The 17,729-nt window shown below is 41.6% G+C and overlaps 1 protein-coding gene across 1 annotated transcript; it reads left to right on the top strand.

Annotated features, from left to right (window-relative positions):
* Nucleotides 1-1,479: 1,479 nt before the first annotated feature.
* mosmob (modulator of smoothened b) lies at nucleotides 1,480-5,719 on the top strand. Its single transcript, XM_084135285.1, has 3 exons — nucleotides 1,480-2,120; nucleotides 4,888-5,100; nucleotides 5,198-5,719. The coding sequence occupies exons 1-3, from the start codon at nucleotides 2,009-2,011 to the stop codon at nucleotides 5,380-5,382; spliced, it is 510 nt and encodes a 169-aa protein (XP_083991411.1). The 5' UTR covers nucleotides 1,480-2,008; the 3' UTR covers nucleotides 5,383-5,719.
* The last annotated feature ends 12,010 nt before the right edge of the window (nucleotides 5,720-17,729 follow it).

The following is a 17,729-nucleotide window of genomic DNA, read 5'->3' as shown; positions in this document are numbered from 1 at the left end:
TTTAGATTTTGATTCATTGTAAGTGCAGTCTCTGTAAAATAATTTTTAAAATCCTATACATTATTCATGAATGAAAAACATATATGGAACAGCATTCTAACTGATTTATTATCAATGTTGGAAATGAATAAAAAGTTTAAAAAGAACAGCATTTATTTAAAATAAAAATCTTTTGTAACAGTATACACTACAGTTCAAAGTTTTTTAAAGAAATCAATACTTTTATTCAGCAAGGATGTGTTAAATTGATAAAAATTTATAGTAAAGATTTCTATTGTTCAAAAAGATTTCTATTATATGCTGTTCTTTTCAACAAAATAACAGTTGAAAGTGAAAGGATTTATAATATATATATATATAAACTGGGACATAAACTGAACAAATTTGACGAGACATTTGACGAACAGAAATGGAGAGCAAAAGTCAATGTCAAAAGAAGCAGTCAATATGTGGTGTGTGTGGCCACCAGCTGCTTTAAGTCTTATTACAGTACATCTCGTCCTCATGGAGTGCACAAGATCTACCAGTTCTTTCTGTGAGATGTTACTCCAAGGTTCTCAAACATGTCTGTGGGGACATATGGTTAGACGTGGTTTGGCACTGCAAGGAAAATCAGCTGTCCTTCCTGTCTGCCTCTAGCACTGTCTAACAGGCCTCTACATTACGGATATAGCAGTTTATTGCTATGTTCCCAGAGAGACCTGCAGCATGTCTATGGGGGGTCGGGTCAGCCCTATGTTCCCACGGCCCTATGTTCCCACATTTCTAAGAATTTTTTTTTTTAACGATTTATCTAAACCCCAGTTACGGGTAGGTTTAGGGGTGGGGTCAGGGGTAGGCCATTTGTGGGAACATAGGCATGATCCCGTCTCTGGCATGTTCACACAGATGATCAGGGATCACATCATTAGTCACATATTAAACCTCCAACTTATCATATTTTCCCACCTCAGACATTAAAGACCTTTTATTATTATTATAGATTTAAACACCTTTTATCACCTCAACCCCGTTAACAGATACAATGGAATTGGTTTAAAGAGGATTTTAGACAAAACAACATCTACCTATGTGCCCCTCAAAAAAATATAATGACTACACATTTATGATAATTTTCACATTTGTATGGGACTGAAGTTAAAAATAGAATAGTGTGTGTCTGTGGTCTCAATTTTTGTAAAAAAAAAATGTTTTCAATTTAGATGATTAACTAAAATCACAACTTTATTGTGCTAGTCATTAACATGGAATGACCCATTTACAGTGTTGTTAGTGGAATTTTACATAGGACTACTGAGTAATATTGATAACATGCATTTACTGTTGCAGTTGCATGTAATTATGCAGAGATATACATTCAAGCAAATATTAGATAAAACTTCTATTTTTGTTCATTGGCATTTCTAATTAGAGCACAACAACTGTCAAAATCAGACTGGTGACGTCATGTGTTGCGTCATCTTCTCCTGCCCCCTCCGTTATTCCTTACAAAGGGAAAACATCTCGCGAGCAGGGTTTTGTTTTGAAAGCTTCGCGGACGCTGTTTTACGGTATATTAGTTTAAACCGAAACGCGGAAGAATATAAGACAAGAAGGACAACTGCAGTTATCGGTAAAGCACGACATATTTGCCAGCATATCCGATAGTGATGCGTGAACAGACTCGTGCGATATCCATAAATCAAAAGGGAAAGATCCAGCACCGACGTAACATCGGAATACTTCTGATTTTCCTCACATTGATGCTCAAGTATTAGATGCTGTTAATGGTCAGCTCTGGAGTAACGTTACGTGAGGAGTAAGACTTCATAATGGGATGATGTGCTGTGTGTTGAATGTCATACTGCTGTTTGCATCATAATCCCTCATCTGACATTCAGATGCTATCTTACTGTGAAGAACTGAGATCATCTCCATGAGGTTCCCACTGGAAAGAGGGAGTGAAAGTTCTCTAATACAGTCCCAAACATCTAACAGACCTCAACTCATGAAGTTCACAATCTGAAGTATGAAAATGGATAAACTCACTATTATTTCAGGATGTCTCTTTCTCGCAGCAGATATCTTTGCTATTGCAAGTATTGCAAATCCAGATTGGATCAATACAGGCGGCCAAGAGGGTAAGAAACTTAATGTTCAGTCAAATACTATGGTAACTCACTAACTCTTTAGGTAGAGCACACGTGTATCTGCATGTGCAATGTTTTTATACTTGAGCATAAAGAGCATTGTGTCTGTCTGCAACACAAACATCCATTTAATCCATATAAAACAATTCATCTGGATCTAAACAAAAGCATATTTAAACAAGCATATTTCCCCTGCTGTAGATGATGGGACACATTGCAGGTCAAAAAAGGGCACTATAATTTTCCTTTCTCCACAAAACCATTTATGGATAGAACATATAAATATATAAAGCATCTGGCATTAGCAGTTAAAAGCCAGTGATTAAATGTTTTGCATTAGTGAGATGTGCAGAAGAACGCTTTTAAGGGAAATGTGTTGTTGATTACTCAGTGTGTTTGTTGCTGTATTAATGAAGTCTGTTGGGAATTGTCTTCCACAGAGATGACATCTACACAGCAGTTAATTAGTTGGAAAATTGTTCTGTTATGCAAACGTGGGAATAATATTAATAGAATGTTGTTGCTGCAAATGATCTTACAATGGATCCTAACATTTTCCACTCCATTTTAACTCAAAAAAGACAACAAAATATTCATTAAACTTTCTGACTTTTAACACATTATGGGCCCTGCAGGGTCTGCAGACATTAGTTTTGTTGAAGAAGAACATTTTTTTTATATTTTTTTTTATTTCACAAATTATTATGAAGATACTCTCCCAGACGAATATGTCACAAAACAGATGTTCACCAGCCGTTTCTTGATTTTTTTTTTTTTTTTTTGTCCCATAGAGATGTAGCAGAGAACAAAAAGTGCAATGCTCACTGAATGCTGAAAACATTCACAGCACAATCTTACTGGAGAAATTATCTATCTATCTAAAATATTTTTGCATAATGATGCTAAACTGTACACACTTTATGCTGCAATGCGGAAGTAAGCTATTTTCTGTGAATGTGCAAGACTTCCAGTTCATTAGCTGCTATAGGTATATAACTAAGAATAGCAAAGTTAAGTAAATGGGAAGAAAAAAAAAAGTGCTACAAACCAGTGTGTTTATAATGACGACAATACATTAAAATAATATGTTAAGAAATACCAGTTTGCAAAATCAAGCAGCATAAAAAAGCTGTTTTGTACAGCTAAAAATAACTGGCAGCGGATGACACCGGAAGCGAGAGGCATTCAATTTACAAATGGCCGCTCTTGCTCTCAGGTTAAAAATAAGATGGATAATTGGCTGTTCTCCCACGCAACCTATGTCTTATGTAGCTGTGCTACTTTCATCTCTGTTGGATCACTCCAGCTCTTTTTGTTCTCCCGTAATAAAACAATCCAAATCAGTATTTCACATCCATATAATTGTTTCTGGTAAGTAGTGTGTGTTAAACTTTGTATATATATACATTTACATTTTAATGATATAGCAAATGAAACACAAAATTTACTCAAGTATATATAAAAATAACAAAAATATATTTCAAAGACTTGTGCACTACATTAACAAAGCTGATGGGAGATTTGAGACAAGGGGTTAAACAACTGTTCTTATGGCGTCACTCTAAAGATGTGTAGGGAAAGAACAGGATATCCTGTGAAATGACTTTAAATACAACTTTCCCATGGTAAAGCTGGATTTGGCAGTTTTTCAACCAGTTACTCACATTTTGTTAGTGTTTGTTGGAGTTGGTGTCCAGCAGACCTCCAGATTAGATTTTTACATTAGTCTTTTATCTTGCTCATATAGCTTAACCCTATAAAGCCTACTGTATCATATTTGATACACACATTTCTAATGCCTCTAAGTTATTGAAGTTATCAAAACTAAAAAAAAAAACTGTTGTACACAATCTGCTACATGTCTTCTGATTTATTGTTTATACCTTTTAGCAAGTAAAAAGCCTTTTAGTAAATTGTAAAAATGTTTTGCTGTGAAATCTTCACTGATTTTTAGAAAGTAAATGTAAGATTAACTTTTATATTCGTAAATTTTCAAGTTGAACACTTACCGAACACCTACTAAAGTGAAGCAACTTAGGTTTGCTTGATTATCTAAACATAATTTTTCAGAAAAATATCATGGTAAAATGTGAGTATCAAATATGAGACATTAGGATTTTGAGGAATGTTCATTTGTAAATCTCTAAATCAGAATTGCACTGCATTATATGTTTTCGACCCCTGCAATTAAAACTACAGAGGTTTGATCATAAAACTAAGCATTTAAATATCATCTTACTAAGACATTATTGGGAGATATAGAGTGATATCTTATATTTATGTATTTTATGTAAGTAGTCTGCTATACTGTTATAAAGATTTCATTGATTTACATTACAAGCTATCAGAATTTCAACCTACTTTTGGTCATATAAATATCAGCAACTGCAAAGTTACAGGCTAGGAGTCATAAAGCTTTCAAAAAAAGTATGATTTAAGATATATTTTAATCAATTGTTTGTGTTTTAGAAATGGATTGTATTCAGCTCAATTTAAATGACACCATTTAGTGTGGAATTCTGAATATTATAAGAGACTCCTATAACTCTTAGTTCTTCTTGTCTTTGTCCATGTTACAGGAAATCTGCATATTGATATCATCATTGTGCCGTTTTTTAAAGTATTTAAAGGAACATGACATTATTTACTCACCCTTATGTCATTTATGTATGCTGTTATCTTCTTGTGTTATGTGGTGTTAATCAAAGACTTGTTTTACCCTTTAAAGTCATGACATTTTCATGTGTTTTGCATGTAGGAGCTCTTACTGTGGGTCTAGTCAAGCAATGCCAGACCATCCATGGTCGAAGCAGGATATGCATCTCCCCAAGCCTTCCTCCAGAATGGGTCATTACCCTGTTCTTCATTATCTTGGGCATCATCTCGCTCTCTATCACATGTGGCCTGCTTGTGATCTCACACTGGCGGCGAGAGGCAACAAAGTATGCCCGCTGGATTGCTTTCATGGCAAGTAGGTTACCTAAAGGGAAAATGGATGTGCACAAATAATCCAAATCTGTTGATTGGTTTTAATAACCTTATGTTATTTTTTTTTTTACTTTTCATAGTGATCCTCTTCTGCATGGCTGCCCTCATATTTCCAGTTGGATTTTACATCAATCAAGTCGGAGGACAACCTTACAAATTACCCAATAATACTGTTGTTGGGTCCTCATATGTACTTTTTGTTTTATCAATATTTTTCACAATAGTTGGACTTCTTTTTGCTGGTAAAGTCTGTCTGCCTGGCTGACAATCCTTCTGGTTTTAAGATTTTTTTATGCTAAATATTTGAACTACTTGACTTTTTCAATGCCAGTGTGGTTCAACTGATGACAAACAAATAGGTCAACTTCAAACGGATTACTCATTGACACAAAAGGGCCTTTTCGCAGTGGAGATTTGATTTGAATTATACTGTGGTCAAAATGTTGGTCAGATTTATGATAATGTACAGTCATTAACACTAAATAAATGATCCTTATATTACCCTGTGGGGGTTTATTTTGCTGTAATGACCAGCTGACTGTACATTATCCTGCTTATGACATGGCTACTCACCAAATGAATAAATGGACATGAAACACTGATTTGAGTTTAAATGATTTATATAATTGTACAATGCATATTACTTTAAAGGTACATTCAGTTCATTACTTCAAAGGTACAAATTTAGAAATAAAAATGGTGTACACTCACGTGATATCAAAATCCGTGTATCATTCGTTCAGTCGTTTTTTTATTTAATATTGAAAGTAGAAAAATGAGAAAACAGTTCATTTTTCGATTTTTCATTTTTTCCCAAAAAACGAAAAACAAGAATTCAGCTTTAGTTTTCGTTTTTCGTTCTGAGGTAGCAAAATTAATAAACAGCTTGATATTCGATTTCTACACATGGGCGGGAATGAAACGCCCCTTTCCTCTGATTTGTCAGCCGAAGATCAAACTGTCCCGTCATCAGTTCTTCCTCAGTTCTGCACTGCAGAATAAGAGTCCTCCGTTGTGCTGATTCTTAACGCTTTTATTGCAACTTTTTAATATTTTTTCCATCAACCAGACTAACGAATGGCTCGACACAACCCGTACTGGGGAATAGACTAGACAGGGCTTTCTTCTTTGTAGACCAGAGTTCTCAAGTGCCAGGGGTTTGCTATTTTCCGAACTGTAAAGTCACGTTTTTTTAATTTATTTTATCATGAACCACGCTGTGTTTTATTCCTAAGTGACTATATAATGCATTTTACTTAAAATAATCTAAATGTTGACTTTCAAAAGTAGGCGCGTCAGAAGGCTATTCACTCTATTTTGGTTCATTTTTGGTGTGCGCCAGAAAGATGTTCAAGGAGTCTGAGACGCAGCGCATCGTGTTGTTTTCTTTATTTTTTAAAGGTCATTTGTAGTCATTTTGAATGTACACAAATAAAAATAAAAATTTTACTGCTTCGAATGACAGAGTATTAAAAGACAGAATATTATTCTGTTCCCAGAATATTATTTCCCCTGCTGAGCAACAAATCCAAGTGATGGCGCTGGTGCATTGCTCGCTCACACAACATCTAGGCTATTATCAGTTCACTTCTGGCATTGCTAACTTGACATCGCAGCCTATTCATTATTAAAATAAAACACAGTCAACCAAATATATAAAAATTATTCTGCTTAATTTAATTGGTCTTTTGTACAATATAAAGGCTGTGCTGCACAGTCCTACTTGCTGTTATTCCAAACTCATTTCCCTTGCTGTGAAGATGATGATTTAGCATATACGTGTATATTGGGACTCGACTGAAGTACGAAGCCTTCTTTACATTACTAGTTAGCATCCAAATGTTACATTGCAAATATGGAAACCTTGGACCGAATGAGAGATGCGCGAAACCAATGTCCGTACAGTTTCAGTTTCAATAAAGGACATAATAGGCTATTATTATAAGTTATTAGGTTAGGCTATATTTTTATTATACGGGCTACTTATTTTTCATTCTTGTTGTTTTCTGAATACCATTCATTTAATGATTTGACAGGCTACAGAAAGGGGAAGTATAATACGCATAGACATATGTTATTAATAGTGTTTATAATGTTAATGTTGTATTTTATTTACGGTCTTTTACACTATTTCTGAATAGGCTAATAATACAATGCGTTTGTTTCCCTCTCAACATGACCGTGCGCTGGGGCTTATTCAGATACAGCACTAGCCTAGAGTACCTTATTGCTTTTTATAAAACTCAAAGCACATCTTTGAGATATAAATTAATACATTTCAGAAGAGTATGTATTTTAATATCTCTGTTGTTCTCTGTTCTCCGGATGTTAGATAGTCAGTCTGAATGACAGTTCATGCGTTTACGTTAAAATAGGCCTATTATATAGTCAATGCATTATTCTTTTCTTTGTGTATTAGTGTTAAAAATATTTAATTTACAACTAATTATATTGATTTATATCTTCATTTATTATTAAAAAAATAAAATAATTACTGGGTGAGGCGACCATGGTAGCCGTCACAGCCGTCATTTACCCTGCATACCCAGCTGATGCAAAGCGTAGGTGAATTTATATCTACACAGAAGAAAGCCCTGTCTAGTCTATTCCCCAGTACGGGTTGTGTCGAACCATTCGTTAGTCTGGTTGTTTGATGAAAAAAAGATTAAATGTAGCCTAGTTGCAATAAACGCGTTAAGAATCTGCACAACGGAGGACTCTTATTCTGCAGTGCAGAACTGAGGAAAATCTTCGGCTGACAAATCAGAGGAAAGGGGCGTTTCATTCCCGCCCATGTGTAGAAATCGAATATTCAAGCTGTTTATTATTTTTTCTACCTCAGAACGAAAAACGAAAAATCAAGCTGAATTCTTGTTTTTCGTTTTTTGGAAAAAATGAAAAATCGAAAAAGGAACTGTTTTCTCATTTTTCTACTTTCAATATTAAATAAAAAACGACTGAACGAATGATACACGGATTTATCAAGACTTGTTGAATTTAAATGTTGAATTTCATGTTGAAATTACATGACCCGCTGTGTCACTAAACGACGGAGAGAATCGCCACGGTTGCCGCCTCTGTGGATATCATAATCCTAGTAGCGTAGTGTTGTTGAGTGATGCAAAGAGCGAAAGACAATGGAACACACACAGGGCCTAAAACTAAATTTTTGTCACACCTGCCAATGGCCGATGACCACTGGTGAAAATTTAATTTCCATAAATATTTTAACCGGCCATTAAAATTTAGATACCAGTGAAAATTCTCTATTTCAATTTTAATACCACAGCTAAAACTACTAGCCTAATATAAAATGAAAACATTAAACATTATTAAAGACAAGTAAAATAATAACAAAGATACAGTAGAACAAAGATACAAATGAAATAAACTGCTTTTCAAGTAGGTTTTTCAGGTAGGTCTAACAACTGTAGTTTACAGGTAGAGACATTTAAATTCAAGTAATCAAATGTAAAATAATGCTGCATAATATTCATTGTATAAACAGATTAATCCTCACTGAAGTTACAAAAGTTATTCAGTCAAGAGCAGCGAGTGATTTTTTTCTTTGTCCTTTGTTGTTTGATTAACTTTAGTAACACAGACAGCAGCAGGATTAATAGGCTGCTGTCACTTTAAGGGATGGTTCTCACAGAATGTTTTTGCTGTTCAAAACGCTATTCGCAGGTCAGTGGAATGAAAAAAAAGCCCATGGTCTCTAGAGACGCCTTATTTGAAAGTTGAACTTCTTTTAACTTGAGCGCCTTGTTTTTAAACGCTAGCATTGTGCACAAGATGCTGCAAAAGACATTTGCGTTCCCTTTTTCACGACTTCTTGCGCTTGAATATTCTAATTGACGTGCATGTGAGGATGCAGAGCGTCGTTCACGTTTATGTTCATGTTCTCACAACATTGCATTGTTAGAAATCATAAAAATGTTAAAGCTGCCGTCGGCAACCCTGGAAGATTTTGAATGTTTACAACTCTCATGCCCCTCCCCCACTATCAACGAATATCCTCCCATCGAGTTCGTGCCACTGATCTATGGCTCATGACGTCATAAACAGTGAAGCCACCGCGTCGCCATATTGGTATTCCCAGGGGCACAGGTGCACACGCGTTCTATTGAATCAATAGGAAATTTTATGATTATACTGAAAAAACATTGCCTAACGAGACACAGTTTTTAAATCTAAAGTCTCCCTGTACATTCTCACAACGCAAACATCCTAAGCATTTAAATGGGTATTTGTTTAAAGTTGGAAATTTCTTTGCAAAAGGAATAAAAAGCTGTACGAGAACACTAGTCGGCCTTCACTGAAAAGCTATCTTCACAGGTAAGAAAAACATTTTGATACTATTAATTAAATAGTGAATGCTAAAGACCTATATTTTTGTGAATTGGTGAATATTCAAAATGAGGGAGGGAATTAGTTCGTCGTTCAAGTCGTCGTAACAACGAATTATTTAGATCAGTGGACAGGGCGCATAAGAACAAGCAGAGAGAGCGCCCCGGCCGCGCGCGCGCACTCTCACCGCCTTCAAACAACACAAGCGCTGTATTGCTCTCTCTCCCTCGCGCATATCAACATCAATTGACACAATAGTAAAAGGTTGGTAGACCGATTGTGTTTTATAGATTAGTAGTCTGTTCATATAAAGTGTTTGATTAGCAAGTACATGTTCAGGAAATGCATAATACAAATTGTATGGGTTAATGTAACGGTTAACGGACTCTGCACAAAGCTCTTTTGAAGCTGTCAAATGGTGTCGCTGTTGGACACTTAATTGTGATTATTGCTGCTCTGAGGTTTCTTATAGGCTACTGTTGACTGTTTTATCGTTGTTTTTTGAAGAAGCAGCAGCTCTTGCCTCGGAGAAAACAACACGGGCATAGCGACAATTTTGCATATAAATTACTACTTATAGGGCTTGAATTACAACATGTGGGCAGTTTTTCCTACATCCTTTTGTGAACGTCGTTTTACACTTGCTGCACAGCGGGTCATCTTAAAAGTGCCGTCGGAGCTACCAATCTCTGTATAACGGGCGTTGGAGCCCTCTGCTGGTAGGGAATCGTAAGATGGCCACTCGAACACTTCCGGTGGCTTCACTGCCTAGTGGCAGTTTAGAACGTCATGAGCTATCCAGTCATTATATAGATCAGTGGTTCGTGCTCGTCAGTGCGTGTGCACCAGATTTTCTGTGAACGCGCCCGTCTCATCAGCATCGATCAACACCATGGAGTACTCGGAGAGGTATGCTGCCCTGGCTAATCTACCCATAGATTGCAATTGCTAACGTAATTTATACTCTAAATGAGCTTATTTGATTTGTTAGTGTTTTGAAAGCGAGATACAAGTCTCGGATCAAGACCCGGCCTGCGAACTTCAGGCGTGTGCATGTGATTGTAACGTACGCGAGGGGGGAGTGGGATCTGTGATTGACAGTCAGATCTCACACCCCCCTGCGCTGATTGGACCCGATGATCCGGGAGCGGTGGATTTTTGCAAAATAAATAACATGCTCCAGGTGGAGTTAGAAGCTCGGGTTTTTTTCTAAAACCACCTTATTTATGTTGTTCTGTCGGATTATAGTGTCGATTTCACTGAATATGATCAAAAAAATGTTGCCGGCGACGGCAGCTTTAACAGCCAACTGGCGATTGACACCGTTATATACTTGCCGAATAAGCTGATCTGAAGCCAGAAGACAAAAATACCATAAAAGATTAAAACGAGCTTAAAGCTGCAGTCCATAGTGTTTCCTCTTTGTCGCCATCTCTGTTCGAAATCTGCAATTAGGGTTGGGTATCGTTTGAATTTGAACGATTCCGATTCCGATTCCAATTCCTTGTTTCGATTCCGGTTCTTAACGATTCTCGATTCCGATTCTTTTAAGAGGTAGGGTCAAAAAAGTTTAGATCAATTTTAATTCTATGAATTTTTTACTTTTTATGAACTTTACTATGAATTTCTCACAGGGCTGTTTTCAACTACAGTACAATATAAATATCAAATCTATTTTAAACAATTTTTTTAGGATATTTTAAATGAGCTAGCTAACCAACGGTCTTTCTGAAGGAAATAGTCTGACCTAAATGGGCTATCAGGTAAAATAGGCTAAATAAGGTTGTTTACACTCATGTGTAAATGTGTTTTCATCATTTATTTATTTATTTATTTTACGTTCGCCGGCATCGCGCGCAGTTTTCAAACGAACGAGCAGAGGACGAGAGAATATGGTTGTAACTTGCAAGATACCGAAGAATAAGAAAACATCATATAAGTACGTTTTTAAAGTTTAACGTCAGGGTTGTTTGCTCTGAATACATTTTATGAGGCACTGTGAGTTAATAGGGGAACGTGAGTAAAATGAATCCGATCGCTCAAACCACTTCAGGAGGTGGCCTGGGCCGCATTCCAGACGAAACTGGACAAGTGTAAATGCATCTGGTTGTTGAAACCACATATGTAAATTGTCCTCCTCCCAAAAATGCAAAAAATAAATAAATAAATAAACGTGTGAGAGCGTGTTATAGGCTATGTAATGTAATAGCAAGATACGACGATACTGGAACACGCGCGTCACCGCAGATGAGAAGCTGAGCATCTGTTCATTAAGCCAACGTGCAAACTATCGCAAAGTAAAGTGAAAGTAAGTCGCAGACGCTTAACACATAATCATCATCATTAAAAGTAAAGAAAGAAATGATCTTACCAGGGCTGTTGTCACTCTCTCTTATTGCGGTCTTTGATTTTGAAATTAGCTGATGATCAATAAAATGCAGCTCATATCTGTTGCTTTCAGTGACGTGCACAATCTGCATATAGCGCGGGAATTGAAGATCGGATTTAAATCCGTTTCGCAAAAACACATTTATGTGACCAGGTGTAAATGGAATCGTTTTGATTAATCAGATAGCTATCCAATCTGAGAAAACGCATGAAGTGACCAGGTGTAAACAGCCCCTAACAGCGGTGTCTTCTTCCGGTCGGCAGACTGGGAATCGAAACTAGGAATCGAAATTTAAACTTTTGAACGATTCCGGGAAAATCGCAAAGCTAGTCCCGGTTCCAATCGATACTCGATACCCAAGCCTATCTGCAATTGCAGTTATTCGCGGAATTATCAACTTTACGTGGGTTGTGCCTCAGCACGGCACAGCGCGGATGAATCCTATGTTTTGAGGAGAATGTGCGGCTGTCAGTCACCGTCTGTGTGGATACTGTCAATCGGAGTCACAGTTCTCTTTCATCATCTCGTTTCGAGATCCACCTATGGGTAGGGCATCCGTACCTGACCTGTGCAGAAGCATCCAATTGCACCAAGTCTGGCTAGACAGACAGAAGCGCGCAGCCAATGCCAGGTAAGGCCACACCCCCTTACCTAGGCATATAACTGCTCCGCGCGCTGCTATTCCTCAGTTGACATTCGCTTCTCGCGATCTCTGCACTGACACAGTTCGGTTGGATTAACGTTACGCTGCTCACTTTCGAGTCTTCAGGAGGACATATCGCCAGATCAGCCTCCGCCAGACGTGAGTGACAGTCGTTTCTTCAGCCTATCCGCTGTGTTTTTTGCATCCGGAGCCGCCCGCGCTCTCGCTGTCCTTCACCTGCTCCTCCTTACATGGCTGCCCGCCACGGATTTTTCCGAGTTCTTCACCGCTGGCCCACCCATGGCTATGTGACCGTCTAACCGCCGCTTCTCCGGGGAACAGCCTATCACGACGAGCCTGCCCGGCCGCGTGTGGTGCTCTCATCGCCGCTAAGGACCCTCTCATTCTGCGCGGTCTGCTTGGGCTTTACACGCTCAAGAAGCTTTGGAGAACCCGGAGAATTGCGGTCATTGTAATTGCTGTCCATGTAACGTTAGCTTTTACTAAGCCGGCTTTTAGTTGCACGACTCAGCGCGCCGTGCTCGGCCTTTCTGATTCGGATGGAGGACACGGTGATGATGACGCGCTACCGGGGGACTCCCGGAGCGCCACCTCTCTAAAATATTTGAGCTGACATCAGCCCAATCCGCATTCCCTGAAGAGGACATCTTCGTGGGAAAACCTCACTCTCGTTGACGAACCGGCTGGCTCCGGCGACGGGGATGACGTGGTCCTTTTAACGTTCCCTAGGCTAGCGCTCACGCGGCTTTGCCTCAGTACATCCTCCTGGAAGTTTGTGAGCGAGCGGCCGTTTGTCTCAACATTGTGTGGCCAGCTCCACAGGAGGAAATCAACTCTTAAAACCGTTTTTTCCAGCGTTCGCGAAGCTCATAAGCACGGCTGGAGCGTCCCGCTAGACTGTTAACACGGTCTCACGGGCCTTGATGTGTTACGATTACGTGTTGTTAAGGCTTTCAATGTATGCCTTCCTAGGAAGGCGGCCCCGAACGCAAGCGGCCTGCCTGTTGTTCGACCGTTGGGAGTATCGAGCCCGCGTTCACGGGCCTCTCTCCCGTTCCCGGAACCCCTGTCCAAAAGACACAGGGTCTCCCGCGGACGGTCTGTTAATCCCGTCTCGTGGCTGCCCAGCCCGTGTGTTTAGTGAACGCTGTCGTGAGGAAAAGTACATAAGCAGTGTTACCACACCGCACGCACTTGGTTCCCCTCACCCAGTTATTAAAGGCTTCGGCCCCAGTGTTTTCCCAACACAAAACACACACATTACTAAACAACACATTTAACAAACGAATCAAATGAATTCGTGCAGATTTATATGTCTGCCAACATAGAGAGCAAATCTCTCTGATCCCATGCATGTCGCCCTGAGTCCGTCCACAAGAGGGCGCCATTGCCCCAGTGTTTGCCCAACACAAAACACACAAAGTTACGAATCAAATGAATTCGTTTTGGAGAGAAGACCTCTCTCCGCAGAGAAAACTTCTCACTGCAGAGAGAGGAAATCCCTCCGAACCCCTGCATGTCGCCTCTAGTGTGCCCACTAGATGGCGCCTTTGCATCACAAATGAACCAGCTGGGCCCATACAGCTCGCGAGTTACGAAGCGGCTTGGCAAGCCGTTTCAGTGCCCGAGTGGGTTTTGCGTACCGTAACCCAGGGTTACAGGCTGCAGTTTGCAATAAAACCTCCGCATTTCAACGGCGTTCTCTCTTCTCACACAGAAGAAAACGCCTCACACATTCTGAAAGAGGAAATTTCCTCCCTCCTAAACAAGGGAGCGATTCAGATGGTGCCACCCAATCTGATAAACCATGGTTTTTATTCCTGGTATTTTCATTATCCAAAAGGCGTGGCGCCCCCCGCCCTATATTGGACCTTCGAGTGTTGAACAAACATTTGAGGAAATACAATTTCAGAATGTGACACAAGGCTCTCTCGCCCGTGCCATAAAGCAGAACGACTGGTTCACATCAGTCGATCAGAAAGATGCTTTCTTTCACATAAGCATCTACCCTCCACACAGGAAATATCTTCGTTTCGCCTACCAAGGCATTTGTTACGAATTCACAGTTGTTCCGTTCGGGCGCAATTTGGGTCCCCGAACTTTCTGTCTGTGTGCGGAGGCGGGCGTGGTGCCCCTGAGACTATCAGGGCTGAGAATTCTGTCTTACATAGACGATTGGCTCATCATAGCCAAATCGAAGGAGAAGGTGTCGCTGGTCACCGGGTGCTCGCGCACATCACATCCCTCGGGTTCAAGGTGAATGCGAGCAAAAGCAATCTGACTCCCAGTCAGAATGTCATTTTCCTGGGCTTGGAATTGAACTCAGTCTCCATGCGAGCGCGTCTCTCTCAAGAGCGCGTTCGCTCGCTGATGGACTGTCTGTCTCAGTTCAGAGAAGGGGCGAGAGTACAATATCGCACATGCCTCAGGCTGCAGGGTCTCATGGCTTCATCTATCCAAGTTGTGCCGTTGGGTCTCCTGAGAATAAGAGCGTTCACGAAATGGGTTTTGTCACTACATTTCAGCCCGATTCGCGGTCTCTGCCGCTCGGTAACAGTGACGCGCGCCTGCTCGGCGGCCCTGCGCCATTGGGAGAGCGAGAACTTTTACGCACGGGGAACCCCCCTCGGGACGGTAACGATGCGGAAAGTTGTGACGACAGATGCGTCCTTAACAGGCTGGGGAACCACCCAGGAAGGAAGAGCGGTGAATGGTCTGTGGCTGAGCAGACTACGTTCAGCGCACACTAACTATTTAGAGCTTTTACCATTTGGAAAGCTCTGAATCATTTTCTGCCTCACCTGCAGGGACATCCCGTTCTAGTACGGTGCGATAATACCACGGCAGCGGCTTATATCAACCGTCAGGGCGGCATGCGCTCGTCGAAACTCCACGCTCTAGCTTACAGGCTTTTGGTGTGGAGCAGACGGGTTTTTCTGTCATTACGCGTGACTCATGTTCCGGGCATTCTGAACAGAGGCGCGGATCTGCTATCGAGGGGAAACCCAATCTACGGGGATTGGCGTCTTCACCCGCAGATAGTGAAGATGTTATGGATGAGATTCGGACAGGCAGCCGTAGATCTTTTCGCCTCGTGCGAAAACCACCATTGTCCTATGTTCTTCTCGCTAAAGGACATGGACGCGCCCCTCGGGGCAGACGCACTGGCCCACCCATGGCCCAAAGTGCTGCTGTATGCTTTTCCTCCCCTGTGCCTGATAATTTTCACACTGGCCAGGGTAAGAGAGCACGGCCTGTCTCTCATTCTGATAGCACCCAGGTGGCCCAAAGCCCCGTGGCTGGCAGAGATAATCCCTCTGTTATACGCCAAGCCATGGCGCCTCCCCCCTCGCACGGACATACTGTCCCAGCCAAAGGGGAGATTTACCACCCCCACCCGGATAGGGTGGCCCTCTGGGCCTGGCCCGTGAGAGGACGAACCTAAATACACTGGGGCTCCCGCCGCGTGTAATCGCCACTACTCAGAATGCCAGGGCCGTTTCCACGCGATCCCTATATGGCTTTAAGTGGCAAGTGTTCGAAGGGTGGTGTGATGGGCGTGGTCTCACATCTTATCAGTGCTCGGTGCCTGATATTTTGTTTCATGCAAGACCTCATGGAAAGAGGCAGGTCCTTTTCCACCATTAAGGTCTACCTGGCTGCGATTTCAGCCTGTCATGTGGGTTTTGAGGGCTCCACCGTCAGGCAGCACCCTCTAACCTGCAGTTTTATGAAGGGTGCACGCCGCTCTTTGCCGGTCATCAGGAGATCTGTTCCAGAGTGGGACCTCTCCATAGTGCTGGAAGCGCGGTCTCTGTATCCTTTGAGCCTCTAGGGAGTATTTCCGTTAAGCTGCTGTCCCTCAAGACAGCTTTGCTCTCGGCCTTGTCATCTGCTAAACGGTTCAGTGAGCTACATGCACTCTCGGTTCACCCCTCGTGCGCCAAATTCTCCCTAAGTGGAGATAAGGTTTCCCTTAAGCCTAACCCGGCCTTCATGCCGAAATGCTTCCCTGCGTTCACTTGGGAGGTTTTGGAGCTATCCACTTTTCACCCTCCACCTTTTGCCTCCCCGGAGGATCAGGGGCTGAATGCTCTGTGTCCCGTCCGTGCTCTGCAAGCATATATGACCAGGACCTGTGCTTTCCGCAAGAGCTCTTTGTTTCAAGGGCTCCCCCCGCACAAGGGGAGTCCCATTTCAAAGCAATGCCTCTCACATTGGCTTGTGGACGCTATACTATGGCTTATGAAGCAAAGGGAGCTTAGCCGCCTCTTGGGCTTTGTTCAGGGGAGTGCCACTGCAGGACATCTGCTCCGCTGTCAGCTGGGCCTCTCCTCATACCTTTGAGCGTTACTACCGGTTGGATGTCACCAGAACCTCGGTGGCACACTCGGTCCTAGGGGTAGGGTCCTCTTAGCCCTTTCCCACAGCCCCGTTGGGTTAACCAACGAGGAGTGAATGGGCCGGCTGGCCATATTCATTCCTGTCACCAAGCATTCGCATTCCTTCTTGGGTTTAGCTATGTGCATTGGTGGTGCGGGGGCCATTATCATGTATGTGTCTCATGCATGTTTCATGCCCTGCTTGTCCACAGCAGTTTAGCGTGGCGTCATCCTTGCAGGGTCATGTTTGTGGGACGTGTCAGGCACCGCCTCTCTGAGGTGACCGTCCTTCTCTGGCCTTCAGAACCTCACTGTGAGTGTATTGGGCAATTGGGGAGCTGTCCATGTCTCTCCCATTGGTGGATCTCGAAACGAGATGATGAAAGAGAACAATAGGTTACTGTCGTAACCCCGGTTCTCTGAAACATTGAGTGGAGAGATCCACCTGCTTTGCCCCGCTTGCCGCACGAGAAGCGAATATACTTACTGAGGAATAGCAGCGCGCGGAGAAGTTATATGCCTAGGTAAGGGGGGGGTGGCCTTACCTGGCATTGGCTGTGCGCTTCTGTCTGTCTAGCCAGACTTGGGGCAATTGGATGCTTCTGCAGAGGTCAGGTACGGATGCCCTTCCCATAGGTGGATCTCTCCACTCGATGTTTCAGAGAACCGGGGTTACGACAGTAACCTATTGATTCTACTTTTTGGAAATATGACCAACATAAGAATTTTCACCGGAAAATGTCATCTGAACAAGTAAGTTACATCCACTTTTGTTCTGAAAAAGCATTGCAGTAAATCGCGCCGATTAAATCTAACGATCGCTTATA

This window comes from Abramis brama, assembly GCF_963993115.1.
Source record: "Abramis brama genome assembly, chromosome: 14".
NCBI lineage: Eukaryota > Metazoa > Chordata > Actinopteri > Cypriniformes > Leuciscidae > Abramis > Abramis brama.
This window is presented reverse-complemented; position numbering and strand designations above follow the sequence as displayed.

Bases quoted from the DNA above. Each gene is read 5' to 3' on its own strand.
- mosmob (XM_084135285.1), top strand. From the start codon at position 2,009: ATGAAAATGGATAAACTCACTATTATTTCAGGATGTCTCTTTCTCGCA. The intron at 2,121-4,887 runs GTAAGAAACTTA...TTTTGCATGTAG, and splicing joins CAATACAGGCGGCCAAGAGG to GAGCTCTTACTGTGGGTCTA. The intron at 5,101-5,197 runs GTAGGTTACCTA...TACTTTTCATAG, and splicing joins CTGGATTGCTTTCATGGCAA to TGATCCTCTTCTGCATGGCT.